The following is a 17784-nucleotide window of genomic DNA, read 5'->3' as shown; positions in this document are numbered from 1 at the left end:
GGGGGGAGTCTAACTGGTATTTGATCTCTAAAATGAGTACTGATATTTCTCAACATCATCTATGAGACCAGAGGTTCTATGCTAAAGGGCCAGATTTTGACGTCGCCTACCCTTCATGCATTCAATAGCATAGAAAGGTGAAATAAACACAAAAAGTTGGTGATACACAGTGAATGGTTTCCTGTTTGACCTCGGCTACAGGCAAGTGTTGTGTGGCAGATTTTCCCTGGCAGTGAGGGTGCTGCTACAGATGGAGCTCGCTTTACTGGAAGACTGGTGCAATCTGAAACCACTTTGAACACAAGCTGCGCTCAAGTGGCCTCGTATTAGATCTGTGGACAAAACTTTAATGGCCTACAGAGCGTGAAAGTCTCTCAAACTAAGAAAGTCGACAATAGTTGTGACACTCCTCTTTTCACATCAGTGTTTCATAGGGATGCACCGACCCAACACCGGCATCAGATATCAGAGCCGACATATGAAAAACACCATTTCGGGAATCAATTCCAAATACCCGATAATGAACCGATACTTGTTTTGACTCTCACGGTTTTAAAAACACAATATTCACCGACTAAATCTAAGTGAATATGGGCATGGTGCATGTTATTTTGAAGCTCAGAACCTGGAGAATTCAAACGTATGTTTAATTGCAGCGCAAAATGCCGCCGCTAGCAGCAGCATGCTAATGCTAGCGGCAACTACGGTAATCAAGGGACAGAAGCTAAGCCACAATCACACATGCGCCCCCAGCAGGCTCCTGGTAAAGTCAGGCTTCCAAAATTCCGGACTTTACCAGGACTTTAGGAATGTGGCTTATGATTTAAAGGTGCATTATGCAACTTTTTATGTGGAAAAAAAAGTTGATATGATTAGTCAACATGGCCTTTACTTTCCATCACAGTGGTCTCTAGGATGAGCCAGGATCAAGTGTTTGGAAGGTTTTCACTGCTGATGGACCGTCTCACCAGAAAACCTACAAAACAATTGATATCAACCTTTTTTTTGGCATATAAAGTTGCATAATGCACCTTTAATCACCGAAAGTAATACAATACTATTGTATAAGTAAATATAAGTATTTATATTTCAGTTTTTGAATTTTACTGAAGAATTACTGACAAGTTGTAATGATCAGATCACTTTTTGAGAGTTGTTTACTGTATATTGCGGCACGGTGGCGCAGCGGTTAGCGCTCGTGCTTCACAGCTAGAAGGTCCGGGTTCGATTCCCACCAGGGACGGGGTCTTTCTGTGTGGAGTTTGCATGTTCTCCCCTGTGTCTGTATAGGTGTACTCCGGGTACTCCGGTTTCCCCTACCACTAAAAACATGTACAATAGGTGAATCCTCCAGCCAGGTGTTTCTGACCACCAGCCCGGCAGCACATCATGGAGCTGGGTCCCCGAGCGCCGGCCCATGCATTGAGGATGGGTCAAATGCAGAGAATGAATTTCCCTACGGGAATACCTTATATCAGTGGTTCTCAACCTTTTGGAGCCGTGACCCCCATTAAAACAGTTAAAGAGGTTTGTGACCCACGCCCGGGTCACACCGTGAGAAATCGTAACATTAGCCTACATATTTCTTAAAAACAAAGAAAAAAACAAATGGCTAAAATAAAATTCATCAAATTACAAACCAATAATGGCACTCTGGTAAAATAGCACACACATGCGACAATAAAATATTATAATATACGTTAAAAAAAGTATGTATATTTTATCTACATGATCTGGCGACCCCCCAAATTTGTCTTGCGACCCCCTTGGGGGTCCCAACCCCTTGGTTGAGAACCACTGCCTTATATTAATGTAACCCAATAGCCTGTCTTATACCCGAGGATATTTAGTGTAGAAAAGTCCTTGGATCCGTGCTTGCTGCTTTTCCATTAGTTTATTTTTAGATATAGGCTTAATATGTGAAATCTTGCAAGTAAAGATAACACTTATTGACCTCATAATGGAGGAAAGAGACCACAGCAGCCACTTTTAATTAAGTCTTGGTATCGGTTAATATCGGATATCGGCAGACACTCAAACCTCCAATATTGGTTACAGAAGCAACAAAGATGAAAGTCTGTGAGGCCTAAGAAAATGTTATTTCCTTTTTGGCCAATTGGGAAACAACTAGTAGGTACAGGTAGTAGTTTTTTTTCATCAGTATTTACACAGTGTCTCTCCAGTCCTTGCACTCCACGCTGCAGTGTTAATGGCGTTCACTGTGAGCGTGAATTAGAGCTGAATTATCATTCCCCAACAGAAAAGCTGCTCCGATTATTGACCGAAACCAGAGGCACGTTTTATCTTCGCGTTTGACCTTAATGCCCCCGGGCCGGCTCGATCACAGGCCCGACATCAAAACCGATCGCTGTTCCAAATCACTCGTTCAGACTGGAGGATTCCACGATGTATTTGTAAAGGCTTCGGGCTGTTATTTATGCCAAAAATGTTTCTCGCAACGCTGATTAATTGGGAATCCTCTCCAGCCTTTTCCGTGCATCGTGGCGGCACAAGCGTACGGTGCAAATCAGCTCGGTCCGTGTCTGGCTGAGATCCGCAAACACACATTTCCTCACTGTGTCCAATTTGTTTTTGGTCCGAAATGTTGCCTCATTTTCCCAAGTTTGACATGTTTTCGGGATTATTATTTGACTTTCTTATCGGAAAAGGGCACAGGATGAGATATATTGTATGTATTTCAATAGAACGGTTGCCCACACGTAACAGAGGATCTCACAAAATGGAGATATTTTCCTACGATTTGGCCTAAGGATGCACCACTTTCCCTAATAACCGATACGAGTATGAGAACTTTGATTTAAGTACTTACCGATATTGAATACCAATACGAGTACAAGGCATTATAGACGGTTTATAGACTGACTTTTTCACAGTGGATTGATTTGTAGTTAGTTAATTTACTTATTTACTTTTCCTTGAGTAAAGTAGGCTACACTTTTATGAAAAGTTTTATCAAAATTGCACAGACGTCATTTTATTTATTTTCTTTTCATTCAACATCATTTTTTTTTTTGCATGGTCCATCATAAACAGAACAGCTCATGTCCAAAAGCTCCTCAATGCTTGTGCTTTCTTCATTTATCTATTTTTATTTAACAATAGTATTGAGATGTTACTTATTACTGCAGCTAAATGGTCTCTTGTCTCCTTTACTTTAGCTCCATGTAGATTTTCTCGTGTGTTTGTAGCAACTTATCCAGTAGCTACAGCATTTTGATTTATTTTACTGCAGCTCATTTTGGCTCAAAGTGGACATGCTGGATCTCTGTAAGTTGGATTTTCTGAGGACTTTTTTAGTCGCTGGGTTAGTTTTTTCAGATGAATAAGTCCCGGGGCATAAAACGGCGTTAGCGGCTAGTTAGCAACACTAGCCTGTAACGTTAGTGCCTGTGACCAAATCTGCTCTCTCGTCACGCAGGCAAACGATGTTTACATCAGAAACAGCACGAATGCCTCAAGACTGTGCTGGTTTTAACGATTGTTGAGGTGCTTCGTTTGCTTGTTTTTATAAGCTCAAGTTCTGCTTCACGTCGAAGTGCGCAAATGAGCACTTTGTACTCGGAGATTTTCCACCACACCGCCTTTGCTCTGCCCGATCCCGTCACACCTAAGCTATGCAGGGAAGGGCCTGGTCGGTACTTGGATGGGAGACCGTTTGGGAAACACCAGGATGCCTTGTGACTGTAGTGAGTGTGTGAGTGGTGGTGGTCGGAGGGGCCGATGGCGCAGACTGGTTGCCTCGCTTCCGTCAGTCTACCCCAGGGCAGTTGTGGCTTAGCCTGGCATCCAGACTAATCTCCGATGTTTATTAATTAATAAACAGGAGACTAGTCTGGGGACCCTCTCGTAGAAAAGCTACTGCTGGAGGCGGGACTAATGTGGGACAACCGAAGCGCAAAACAGCCAATGAGAACATAGCGGATGTGACGACAGAAACAGCGACAAGAAAGTTGTATCATTGGGACATTAACAATGGCGCTCCTGCCACATGGAGTTCAGTAAATGACTTCTGTCGTTTATGTCAGAAACTTAAGAATACAAGCAAACCGGAGCATTACGTGAAGTGGTTGCTTGTGTTGAAAAACTACAAAACAAAGGCGCAACAACGTGACGTTCAGGGAGCTGCTCTGATTGGTCGGTAGGCTCCATATCGCTGCGTCACTTCCTTTGAAAGCGCGCGATGGAGTGTTGCCAGACCCTCTTCTGTAAAGAAGCGGAGTCTGGTTGGTGAGACTAGTTGTGGCTTACCACCACCAAGTATGGAGTGAATGAATAATACAATGTATAGCGTCTTTGAGTGTCCAGAAAAGCGCTATAAAGTGCTATAAAACCAATGCATTATTATTACAAATAACCGTCCCACATCCGACATGTTCCTCGAAGACCTTGGTTCAGACCGGGACACATTGCCAGCTGCTGGGAGAACTTTGAGATGAAGTCGTCCTCCCGGAGGACCGATTGTCACAGTTAATACAAGCAAGATCAGTCTACTGTTATGTGATCACCGGTCAATGTGGTCAAGAAAGTTGTTCGCACGCTGTACTACTATTTATCTGAGGAAGATTATGTATAACTGCAAGCTGCATTTGGTTTATCAAGGTAGGTTTTATAAAAATTGTTAGGCAGGTCTGTAAAGTCTGTAAAGCTATAACAGTGCACTTGGGACTAGGGCTGTGCAATTAATCGAAATTCGATTACGATTTCGATTATTACACTAAACGATTACAAAATTAGCATAATCGGAAAAAAATAGATTATTTTTATTATTTTTTTCAATTATTTTTTTCATTTTTTCATTTTTTTTTTCAATTTTTTTTCTGGCAAAGCAGACTTGCATTATTTGATGGCGCTGGCATTATTTTCTCTTCACATTTCAGGTGCCATGGCTCATGCTTTTGCCTGACGTAAAAACAAACAGTGCTGTGTGATGATGTCATCAGGCCGCGCTGCTCAGTTTGCTTGCGCAGGTGTGAGGCCTGGCCAGCAGGGGGCAGGTGTGAAACAGAGACCTCTCCTTAATCGAGGCATACATGAAATCATTTGTACTTTTATGTTCAGAAAACAGAAAATATTCAGCATCGTTTTTTTTTATTAATATATATATAAATAACATAAAGACTTTTTTTTAAAGGCAACTAATAATCGTGATTTCAATTATGACAAAAATAATCGTGATTATTATTTTTTCAATAATCGAGCAGCCCTACTTGGGACGCTGTTCATAAAACTGCAAAGAGATTTGAACAATTAATGTACCTGACAATGTGCACTTAGGTGTGGATGGCAATGTGGACTTTTTTTTCCTAGACATACATTTGGACAGCATTATCTCGGCCGCGCTGTTTCAGGGATTTCCTGTAAAACTCCGGCTCGCAAGTCAAGAAAATGTCAATATGCATCATAAAGGGTGAGTCTGGTCTATTTTGTACTCACAAACTAAAACTAAGATGTTATGGGAGCAAACAAGGTAAAAATCATCTTGAGGTAAGGCTCACTAACTCGAGGATAAGTCAAAGACAAAACTGGAACAAGAGACAAAACAGGTCGCAACAAAACACTGTCATAGAAATTCCCACTTAACTTGTGTAAAAATATTATTAATTCTTAGGCATTACCCGATCAAACTAAGCAATATTTAGATAAACATTACAACCTCTCATATACAGTCACCACAGCAGCCTCACCTGGAAGATGACGATCCAGGCGTACACGATGTTGTCGAAGTTGATGGCGCCCTTGTGCGGGTTGACGTTGCCCGTGTGGCAGCGCGTGTAGTACTGGTTCCAGTTGATGCACAGCCCCAGGGCCTCCCCGGCGCTGGCGTTGGCCAGCGGCTCCGGGCTCAGCCCCAGGGACTGTCGGTGCACCGCGTCCTCCTTGTCCAGGCAGCACGTGCGCCCGCCCTCGCGCCTCGCCGGGACGTCCGTGCATGACATGATCCCGTTCTCGGTCGCCAGCGAGCAGATGAAGGGCCGCGCGTCGTCCTCCTCCGGCCGGTAGTAGGGAGCGGGCAGGGTCAGGCCCGACGAGCTGCCGAGAGAGATGTCGGTTTACTGGCAGGCTCTGAACACAGACGCTACAGCCAAAGGTTTCACTGGGGGTTTGTAAAGGCCTGTAGAGCCACATTATGTAAGTTCAGCATGGAATAAAACGCTCAATTTGTTTTCTAACAAAACAGCATTTTGTAATAATTGTCTAATTCAACAATTACCAATTATAAATTATAATGCAGTAAAATGAGCGGTAACACTTTGTGATGACTGCGCACTATTGACCTCTACACCTGCCTTAAAGGAACTGAGATATGTTCTTACCTGAGCTTTGACGAGTTCTTTAGGACCTGTCTGATCTTCCCCCGTGCCTTCAATCACGTAAACACAGCACAGACGGCGTTAGCATTTAGCCTCTCCCTCTCTCCTCTATAGCTCCAAAACAGGTCAAGATAGAAGCTACCAAGCTCTTCCATGTTTTCCCTATTTAAATATGGTTACGTGAAGTGTTCCACTACAAAGTATAATTACACAAAATTAAACAATGTGGATTTTCTAAGCGGATAAAAGGGGATCTATATTGTATGGCGTAATAATACCAGGAGTAGTTTGGCATCCGCACAGTAAAGTGAAGATTACTGCGCAGTAAAGTGAACGCGGATGCGCGGATTTCGAACTACTCCTGGTATTACTACGCCTTTCAATATAGTTCCCCCTTTTATCCGCTTAATTTTGTGTGATTATACTTTGTAGTGGAACACTTCACGTAACCAAATTTAAATAGGGAAAACGTGGAAGAGCTTGGTAGCTTCTATCTTGACCTGTTTTGGAGCTATAGAGGAGAGAGGGAGAGGCTAAATGCTAACGCCGTCTGCGCTGTGTTTACGTGACTGAAGGCACGGGGGAAGATCAGACAGGTCCTAAAGAACTCGTCAAAGCTAAGGTAAGAACATATCTCAGTATGTAAAAACGGTGGCCTATTCCTTTAAAGGGACTATACAGGGTTTAAAAATGTTAAAATTATGTATTTTCCTCCCCCTACATGTTCCAGCTATGTCCTAATGTGTAGAATGAGCCCAGACCTATTAGCCACAACTGCCTCTAAAATCCTGCACTGTCACTCAAAGAAGCTGCAGTTACGCATAAGACCTGAGATGGCAGTAGTGAGTATAAAATCACGAACTTGCACCTAGCCCCTTTAAAGGAACAGGTCACCGTTTTTCCATACTGAGATATGTTCTTCCCTGAGCTTAGACGAGTTGATGCGTAACTGTTTGTTCTTACTGCGTGTGCTCAGTCACGCAAAACGACCAAAGATGTTGTTTGCATTTGGCCTCTTCCACAGGCACAAAGACCAGACAGGTACGTATCAGCTCAGGTAAGAACTCATCACAGTATGGAAGAACTGTGGCCTGTTCCTTTAACCGGGCACATGTTCTCCAGATCGGCTTTACCCAAATCTAAAAGCTTCTCGAACAAAGTGCCAAAGCAACGACAAAAATGAGATGTAGCAAAAAAGTGGCGAAAAGTGATAAAAAAGCGATAAAAACGGGACAAAAAAATGACAAAAATGCAGCAAAACAGGCTCCAACAAAGCGTGACAAAAAAAGCACAGAAAATACGCTGACAAAGTAACAACAGTTTTTTATTTATTTATTTGTTTATTTGACAGGGACAGTACAAGGAAACATTGCCAACTCGTTGGCCGATGTTCTGTACATGAGGCGTCTGGCCATCGGCTGATTTGCAGCCCCCGTCCCTGGTTAGGCTTTTGAGAGGGTTTATAAAAGAACAGAAAAATGAAAAATCAGAGAAAAGCATCAAACAATTCAACAATAAAAAGAAAGAAGAGATGACATATCTGACCAATTCCCATCCCAAGTTCAGCCTCACAGTTCAGTGTTCACATTTTAGTTTGTTCTTCAGCCACAGCTTCAGCTTTTGTGAGAAAAGTCTCAGGTCCATTTGGGACTTTAACTCCAGTGGCAAAGTATTCCATAACTGAGTCCCTTTCACTGAGAACGCAGACTGACCCAGAGCAGTTTTGCAGTTTTGCACCATTTCACTCTGCAGTTCCCGCTTACTCCAGCTCTGGTACTCACTCCTGGATTAGTGTATTTTTGTACTAACTGACACATTACAGACGGAGCAAGACCATTAAGACACTTGAATATAGTTTTTATAAAGGAGAAACTGATGAAGTTATCAAATGTCATCATTTTCTATTTTTTAATAATAGTGCAGTGATGCCACAATGCGTCAACAATCTCAGATCAGTTTTGTAGGTCTTAGCTTTCAAATGAGGCATTATTCTGGCCTTTAGGCTTTAAGCTCCAGACGAGAAGCTTTTAGATTTGGGTAAAATCGAACCGGAGAAAATGTGTTTGGTTAAAGTAGTTAAGAAGTAAACAAACTATACAAAACAAATATATAGTTTAATTTTGCTTTTAGGAATTAGAAGCTTACTAAATCACAATTTAGTGACTGTAGGAGGAATTTTAACTGTTTTTGAGAAAATGGCCTACAAAAGGTACAATAAATCTACATTCCATCTACATAATTACATTACATTAAAGAAACTGGATGTAATGTAATTGATATAAGCTATATTGTGAATATTAGGCTATGTTTTTCTTTGTGGTGTTTGGATACATGTTCTGATTTGTGCCACTAATAATAATTGTCATGATAAATCAGGTACAGCTGTGAAACAGAGTGTAAACAGTGCGACTTTTAAGAGTTACTTTCCATTTAGCTCGTGGCTATGTTAACCAGGCCCTAAGAGAGCAAACTGTTGCCAAACCTGAACACAGAGATGTTGTAGCTTTGCCTGCGGCGTCTCACCTTAAATGGACACATTCAGAGAGTGAGTCTGATAAATGTCTGACCGTAAATCGAACTGATCATTTCCCGCCTAAAGCTAGAGCAGCGTTGAAGTCTTTTTGACAGCGAAAAGGAAGGGTTCATGTGTTGGGCACGAGCAGATGAAGCTTGAGGTCAAACACGGAGCTAAACTCTAGTCTAGACAGTAATAAAAACATACCATATTTTCTGGACTATAAATCACACTTTTTTTGCATAATTTGGTTTGGCTGGGTTGCGACTTACATATCAAAACATATAATTTCACATGTTTGTTATTTTCACACAGCCGTGGTTACTCTGAACAACGTGCTGCCGGGAGAGGCTTGTCAATGGTGCAGTCACGCCTCCATGCCCGGGTAGCTGCCAAGGCTGGTGCGACTTATACTCCGGAGCGACTTATAGTGGACTATAAGTCGCCAGAATGACCGTCAGAACGTACAGAGATGACACCAGGTCCCAGACGACGCATCTTTGTAAAGAAAAGACGAAGCACGTATTCCGGCTGACCCAAGGTAGTTGTGTTTCATTAGTGCATATCAGTGATCCTGCATATTTAGTCCGTCTCCTTCTTCCGCACCCAAACTGCTAGTACACACTCCGCTATACATCATAATGTGAATCGCCACATTACGAATGTTAAGCACCGCAGAATGTGGTACGTACTGTACGCATGTGAGGCAACTCCTCTTTTCCCTCTCGCTCTTCCTGGTCTTTCGCTTTGTCCTCCAGCTACAGATATATCCGATGTTTTGCCACTCTTAAAGGGATATTTCAGGATTTTTGACACAGGGCCTCATTTCCTAGTTATCCAGAGTGATGCTGATTTCTGGAGATGTTTTTTTTTGTAATTCAAGCAGTTCTTATATTTGAAGAGTTTCGTGGTGCTAGGCTAATGCACGGCTAGCGCATTTCTATGATATCAGCTAGCCTGCATTTAAAACAGTCTGACCCGCTCCACAGTGCACCTGAGGCAAATCAGGCCCTATGTCAAAAATCCTGAAATATCCCTTTAACGAAAATTCTCTGAACTGTAGAGTAGGGCTGTCACGATAATTAGTATATCGACTTATCGTACAATAAATCACAGCTAAGCGATATATTTTTGGGCTCGATATTTATCGTCTGTTGATTTATTAGCATTTCCCCCCTATTCTTTCTTTGTAAAACTCTAAAACTCTAAAACTAATGTTTCATTATATTTCATGTTTATTGCAGCTTGTGTGGTATTGTATGATATATGATGCACTTTTAGAACAAAGGTTTACTGTCATTTTTATGCCTGAGAGTTGACAGTATCTAGTATCGCTAGAGTCAATAATATCGTTTATCGTGATACATTCCTGCCTCAATATATCGAACTTCAAAATGTGTTATCGTGACAGGCCTACTGTAGAGTCCATCACCTTCGACAAGCTTGTAATCCAGTCTGTGCTCAAACTCTTATTACTATTATTCATTATTGTGTGATGGATTTACACAAAACGACAAGTCACGGATGCCACGGATCTAACTGTGTGACCGGGAATCACAAATTTTGAATTGACAGAGCTGCTACCACCACCAGCCTGACCAGCCTTTTGGTTGCTCCGTGTCCAAGCCCTTCGATGAGCGTTCCATCAGAGAAAACAGCCATTTGTTCGCTACGAATCACCGCCATGAAAAAACATGCGGTTGTGAACAAATCGAGGGTGAATCATGACATTTGGATAAAAAAGGTTGGCATCCAAAAGTTCAAGTTCAAGTTTAATGGTTTTGTAAAGCCCAACATCACGTCATGTTACAAACCGATGCATTAGGGCTGTGCAATTAATCGAAATTCGATTACGATTACGCTAATTTTGTAATCGGTTACAACAGTAAACAATTACAAAATTAGCATAATCGCAAAAAATCGATTATAAATGTTTTTTTTTGCTTTTTTTTTTGCAAAGCAGACTTGCGTTATTTCAGACCGCTAGGATTATTTCCCCTTGGCTTTTCACGTGCCATGGCTCATGCTTTTGCCTGACATAAAAACAAACAGTGCTGTGTGATGATGTCTTCAGGCCGCGCTGCTCAGTTTGCTTGCGCAGGTGTGAGGGCTGGCCAGCAGGGGGCAGGTGTGAAACAGGGACCTCTCTTTTATCAAGGCGTACTTGAAATCATTTGTACTTTTATGACTGTTCAGAAAACATAAAGTGTAGTGTGGTGTTTTGATTAATAAATAAATAAAATAAAGATTATTATTTTTTCAATAATCGAGCAGCCCTACGATGCACGCATTGAAGAACCCTATTCGGATGCGTCAAGTCATGTTACGCATGTCTGAAATGACGTGCCTTAGATTAAACCATAAAAAAACATTTGATGCTAATTGTTTTAAGAGAAGAACAGCAGAAAAACAGTAAAGACGAAAGGGACTGACTGGGCCGTTCTAAATACAATGCCCTCCATATCCACTGAGTTTAAAATAGAGACAGTCAGATACTGGATGTTACTGTTTTCTGCTCTACACCTTTTCCGTCCAATGTTGCTAGACTTGATCGTTTCAGAGACAGTGAGCGTGGTCTCTAATCTCCCTGACACATTTGTGGAGCACATAAGCAGTGCACGTCCACGGGATCGCAGCACCGGCCGGGACCAACTGCCCACCTTTACTCTCCGAGCTGATGTTTTTTTAACCCGTAACACAACACGGAGCGCGAAGCCACCCATGTCGGCGCCACACGCGCTCGCCCAGTGCGCCGCGAGAGCCGGCAGTAACACGGCGCTCAGCTGGAGAGAGGGGAGCCACACAAAGGTTCAAATCAAAGGCAGAGCGAGCGCCCTGCCGCAGAGCTGGAGCATGAATGAGGGCCCCCTGCTGGTGACTTGGCAGTGCGCAGCGTGGCACGGCAAACCCCGGCGCCACGCTGGGAGCACACCTGCAAATACCGCAAGCGCCGCAGAGCCGTCCAGACGCAGCGGGGAGAGAGGACTGACTGACTCACATGGATTAGGTGCTCCTTTCATGGTGCGCTTCTGTTCGCTCTGTCCAGTGCAATGGAGACACATAAATAATGTCAAACTCATGTGTTTCAGTCAAAGCGTTAAAGGAACAGGCCGCCGTTTTTCCATACTGAGATATGTTCTTACCTGAGCTTAGACGAGTTCATACGTGCCTGTCTGGTCTTTGTGTGTGCCCTCAGTCACGGAAAACGACCAAAGATGTTGCTAGCATTTAGCCTCTCCCAATGTTTTCCTATAGCTCCAAACGGGGGTGGAGTTAGAAACGACCAGGCTCTTCCACGGGCACAAAGACCGGACAGGTACGTATGAACTCGTCTAAGCTCAGGAAAGAACATATCTCAGTATGGAAAAACAGTGGCCTGTTCCTTTAAAGTGAATAACTGTAGATTATAATTCTGCTCTCCCAGGATTTCATCCACTGAGCGGCGCTGTGATAAAAAAATGACACCGTTCGTGGCCTAGTGCACTTCCTGTTGCTATCATACTGCATTCAGCCTGAACGCGATGGAGACTTTCCTGTTCTGTTTTATTGCCTTAATGGTTTGTGCAGCCCGGTGAGGCGACTCCTGTTGTGATATTGGGCTAAACAAAACCGCTGATTGGTTTAGACGTCAGGGGCGAGTGATTTTGAACGTGTTCTGAAGCGTAGTCGGAGCTCTTGACTGAAATATAACTGCTGTTTTAGTTCTAACTAGTCCCTCTTTGTTACTGCCATGTCCTATGGATCTTTGACTATAGCTATACACACCATCTACGCAAGGATCTTCCTAGTATTTAAGCCCATATCCAGCCCATATGTCTAAATAAAGGACTATTATTTGTGCAGGTGGACAATGGTTATTCCAGGTTAGCTCCGTTAGCTTGTTCCAATCGCCTACAGCTCATTGTTGATGAAAAGTCCACAATAAACCACATCAAGCCCGGCTCAGTGTGTGATCATCTGAAACGCTGCTTTATAAAGTTACTGGCTGTATTGACATTAATATTGCATAATTCTTGTTTTCACTGGATCTAGGCGCTGCTAAGGAGCTAGTTAGCTCCGGGCGAGCGGTTAGCAGCTCGGCTACGGACTTGTTTTTTGACTTGGCTGATGTTCTCACGTTGTAAACACAGACACGATAAAGTTGTATTAGACAGAGAGAGATAACCAGAGGCTGTCAGTGCTTATGAAATGGCTGCTTTTTACTATTGTCTCCCAGGGACAGCTCACAGACCCCAGGGGCAACGGTTAGCTATCCCGCCCGGCCTTCGAGGCTCCGAGCCGGGCGGAAGTATAGCGGGGCGGTGTGTGGCTGAGTGAAGGCAGGCGGGGAGGTACGATCACAAGATGGTCGCCACGTTTGTCATGTCAACAAGCTTCATGTCGGATAGAGCGTTTTATTAGAGATCGTCCTCATGTCCCAAACAAGGAAGTGTATTGCTATCGTGTACAAGATGGCCTCGTGCACAGAGTACAGGATTATCGGTGAGACTTTTGGATGTGGTTCTCGACTGGTGGGTCGGGACCAAAAAGTGGGTCACGGAACCGTTTTCAGTGGGTCGCGAGCCTTTTCCAGAAACCATTTTCTCTCATTTATGTACAGAAAACATCACTACTTGAGTTTATTAAAAAGAAATGACCATATTTGGATCATCTCAGTCGCCGTACATACAACACGTGGATACCAAACATCGATATTTGTGGATCAACCAGCATGGGAAAGAAAGTTTGGTCTGTTTTTTTTTGACACACATCAAGTTTATGTCATGTTATATGCAAAGTTACCTTTCCAAACTCCACAGAGCTAGAGTGCTCATGACCCACTCAGACGAAAGAGGCCCATGTCAAAGGTGCTGCGTTTCAAACACCAAAGGAGTTCCACTTACTCCGCGGCAGCACTCGACCCCCGTTCTCGGAGCTAACACTCGGCCGCACGAGAGCTTTCGCCGTCACCTTTTCCAATCTCACTAATTACACGGAAGCGGCGCCTCTAAGCAGGATAATGACCGCCATCGCCGTGATAAAAGGATCCGGAACCACACCTGGCTTCAGGAGCAAACAGAGGAACCGCACCTAAGGGGAGCACAATCATTCAGGAACCGACTTTACATGAAATATTATGGACAAGTTTGCACTCAACGTATAGGAAAGAATAAAAAAAAGGCTATTAATCATCACAAATGAGCGTAATATATTTTCTAGATACCAAGACAGATATACACTGTAATATCCGTATTCGCATGGTGTAAGAATGACCTTGGGATTGCAAGTAAAGAGTAAAAATGACTGATGCTACGGAGTTTCTATTGCCGAGGGAGTCTGTCATGTCGGTAATTTCAAGCAAAAATTAGTCCTTCCAGGATTTTTTTTTTTTTTGTGATTGTTGCACGACAAAAAGCCTGATTTCAAAAATTGCAATGAAAAGTCGAGATTTTCGGCATAAACCAATACATTTTTACTTCTAAACCAATCCTTTCTTTGCATTTTACATCAGAGTAAATCGAAAAGACTCTGGGAAATAAGAAAAGACTTAAAGCAGTGCTAAGTAACTCATACCCCGAGAGGCCATAAGCGCCACTGCAGGTGTCGTACCATGTCGCGTTTTTTACTCATTAATTGTCTGTGAGAGTAAATACTACACTGACAGAAAAGACAAAGGGAGAGAGAGGGATATTGTAAATCCAATTACACAATGGAGATCATTTTTTTTCTCTCAAACTTGGCTGTAAATACTCTTTAAGTGGCGCAAGCCCACAGTTAGCTTTGCCTGTTAGCCTGTTAGCTTCCTCTTCGTGATTCCATTAATGTGTATTGGTGACTCCAACCCAGAGGCAGGAAAGTTGCTATTGTGGTTTTCTGGACAGAAACACCAGCGGGAGATGAAAGACCCTCCAATCATCCCATTAACACATGTACTACCCCCATAGGGACTACGGAAAGGATTTATTAAGGTAAACAAGTTACTTAGTACCGCTTTATACCACGGTCAGTGAGAATTCCAAGGCTAACAGGCGTGCATTATTCTCGTATAACCGCACACGTAGTCCGGTAGTTAAATCACTGGGATATCACTCCGCTGCGGGCATCGCCATAGCATAACACAGCTGAATCAGAAAAACGCTTAACTAGCTTATGTTTGGTGACAAGTCGGCTAACAGGAATGAATGACGTGGATTTTGCTTCATTTCAACATTTTTGGCCAAAACAAAACTTTTGATAAATGTCAAGTAGAGGAGAGTAAGTAGCTAGGTCAGCCTACTGTTAAAAAAATATGAGCTTTCCATTTCTATTGCAAACGGTCCCTTCACTTAAGCATATTTGGCTGGATTAGTAAAGTTTCAGTTCACGGGACCAAGGTATAAGCGACTCCACCGCAGCTGCTTGCATAAACAATTGAGCTTCAGGTAGCTGGCTAGCTTCAGGTTAAACAGCAAAAAAGTGAAATAACTCCTGCCCAGGAGTGCTGCATACTAGCAGTGTTTACTTCCACAGAAAAGTGCTGGTTTGTCCTGTTGTTTTGCGATGCAGCGTGTGCTGATGTTGTTTCGTTGAGCCTGACGGCGATCCTCACAGCGGCGGAGAGAGATTGCATTATAACCGTCTAATGCACGGCTCCTTGTTGTTTAATCCTAACTTAAAATAGGCGCTCTTATAAATAGTTGCATCATCGATAAAAAACAGAACTACATAGAAGCGTGCGAAGGTCCTCTCTGAGCCATGCTCTGAATGACTTCCTACATGCAAATATAACGAGTAAAATGGATTTCAGAGATCAGAAACTCACTTGCTTGATTTTGCGTGAATGGGTGACTGGTTCCTTTCCTGTAAAGCGCTTTGGGTCTGATGAAGGAAGAAAAGAGCTGTACTGTATAAGTTGAGACCATTATAAGGCTACATCAGGTTGATCCATCCATCCATTTTCTTCCACTTGTCCGTTGCCGGGTCGTGGGGGCAGCTGTTGGAGCTGCCCAAATCACATTGCACCAGCCCCTTATGGTTCCTCCTGCAGGTGGTGGGTCCACAGAAGGACGGCCTCGCGACTAACCGGGCCTGTTGGTCTCTCATCAGGGGCTTCTGAACCGCTCTTTGTCTGACCCGTCACCTAGGACCTGTTTGCCATGGGAGACCCTACCAGGTGCACGAAGCCCCCGACAACAGAGCCCCCAGGATCATTCGGGCGCTCAAACCCCTCCATCACGTCAAGGTGGGGGTTCCAGGAGGGGCCATCAAGTTGAAGAAATTGAAAAAGGCAAGAGCTGTTTAATAAGAAGAGCAACATCCCAAAGACATAACACAGATGTTGATCTTTGTCGCTAAAGCAAAGCACCTACAAACAAACCCAGAACTGTTGTCATCATTCGGTGAACATTGCGAATGCCCATAAAACATCACAGACGTCCCGAGGTCTGTAGGTAATTCTTATCCCGTCTTGATCCACATGAGAAACATTTTCCTCTCACAAATCCAGCCTCCTCTCCCTTTCTTACCCACCAGGACCCAAGCCCAGATCTTGATCTTTTGAAACAAACCTTTTCCTCCGTCTTTGGGCAGATCTCCCAGTTCAAACAATCTTCTTTCTCACTGGTGTAAAAAGCCTCCATGACTGCACAGAAGGTGATGCCGTCACACGGAGTCATGAATATGGATGCGTGCAGCTGGAGCGCAATCATGTTTTGAGTCACGAAATGAGACAAACGAGCACTTGGGAGGGGAGCAATGAACGCACCCTATGGTCTTCTAATCAGAGAATGGATGTCACGCCTGTGCTAGTGTCATTCTGTCAACTGTCTTTTTAAGCAAATACAACACATCGCCAAGGAACACCCAAGAAAGAAGACCAAGAAAAAGTCAGTTCAATTGGAAAGGAACGGACAAAAAAATGGTTCAATTCCAAAGCAATGGAACGAACCGTCACAGTGGCAGGAATTAGTTTATGGAATGCAAATGGTCTGGAACTCGCTTAATGGAAAACTGCGTATGAAAAATGTCTGCGACAAACCGAAACTTCGTGTTTTTGTTGACAAGTCTATAAGCTTCTGAACTTCAAGTCGGTCTGAGCTAGCCAATATTACAACAATTACAACCTTTTCTGTTTGTTTTAGCTAGAGAAATCAGTCCGTTGCTAGTAGCTTTGGAAAAACGATAGACTCAGTAGCTGGAAACCAAAAAAAGTTCATCTAAAGCAGGGATGTAGCGGTACACGTAAAGTATTGAACTGTTTCGGTACAAATTTTAGACATTTATTTCTTAGTTCCTAATTCATGTGAAGTGGAACAAATGTCTTCCATGTTTCACACGGGCGCTATTGAGTGACGGACTGTCTGTCACTACTAATCGCTTTTTGAAGTATCCAAAGTATTTAAAGTGATATTTCAGGATTTTTGACATAGGGCCTCATTTCCTAGTTATCCAGAGTGTTGCTGATTTCTGGAGATATTTCTTTTGTAATTCATGCAATTCTTATAATTGAAGAGTTAAGTGGCGCTAGGCTAGTGCTTGTCTATGGTATCAGCTAGCCTGCATTAAAAACAGTCTGACCCGCTCCACAGAGCACCTGAGGCAAATCACTTATAACACCAGACTAACCATATAAATGTTTGTGTCAACAGAGTAATTTTAACCATTTTGCATTTACTTATATTTGAGCAGCATCAGCTTCGTGGTTGTATAAGCTACGCGGCGGCGGAGTGATCTGCTAGAAAATAGTCCCTCAAAATACGATCATTCATGTGATGCAAGGTCAGTTATATTCCAAAAAGTATTCTATCAACACAGACATTTATATGGTTAGTCTGGTGTTATAAGTGATTTGCCTCAGGTGCTCTGTGGAGCGGGTCACACTGTTTTTAATGCAGGCTAGCTGATACCATAGACAAGCACTAGCCTAGCGCCACTTAACTCTTCAATTATAAGAACTGCATGAATTACACACAAAAAAAT

The 17784-nt window shown here is 43.0% G+C and overlaps 1 protein-coding gene across 1 annotated transcript in view; it reads right to left on the bottom strand.

Annotated features, from left to right (window-relative positions):
- LOC306969136 (voltage-dependent T-type calcium channel subunit alpha-1I-like) overlaps positions 1-17784 on the bottom strand; it is a 460402-nt gene that overhangs the window by 138238 nt on the left and 304380 nt on the right. Inside the window, 1 exon segment of the mRNA XM_079564736.1 lies at positions 5706-6051. Within this exon segment, the coding sequence (XP_079420862.1) occupies positions 5706-6051 (346 nt within the window).

The sequence above is a fragment of the Gobius niger genome, assembly GCF_951799975.1.
Source record: "Gobius niger genome assembly, chromosome: 10".
In the NCBI taxonomy this organism is placed as follows: domain Eukaryota; kingdom Metazoa; phylum Chordata; class Actinopteri; order Gobiiformes; family Gobiidae; genus Gobius; species Gobius niger.
This window is presented reverse-complemented; position numbering and strand designations above follow the sequence as displayed.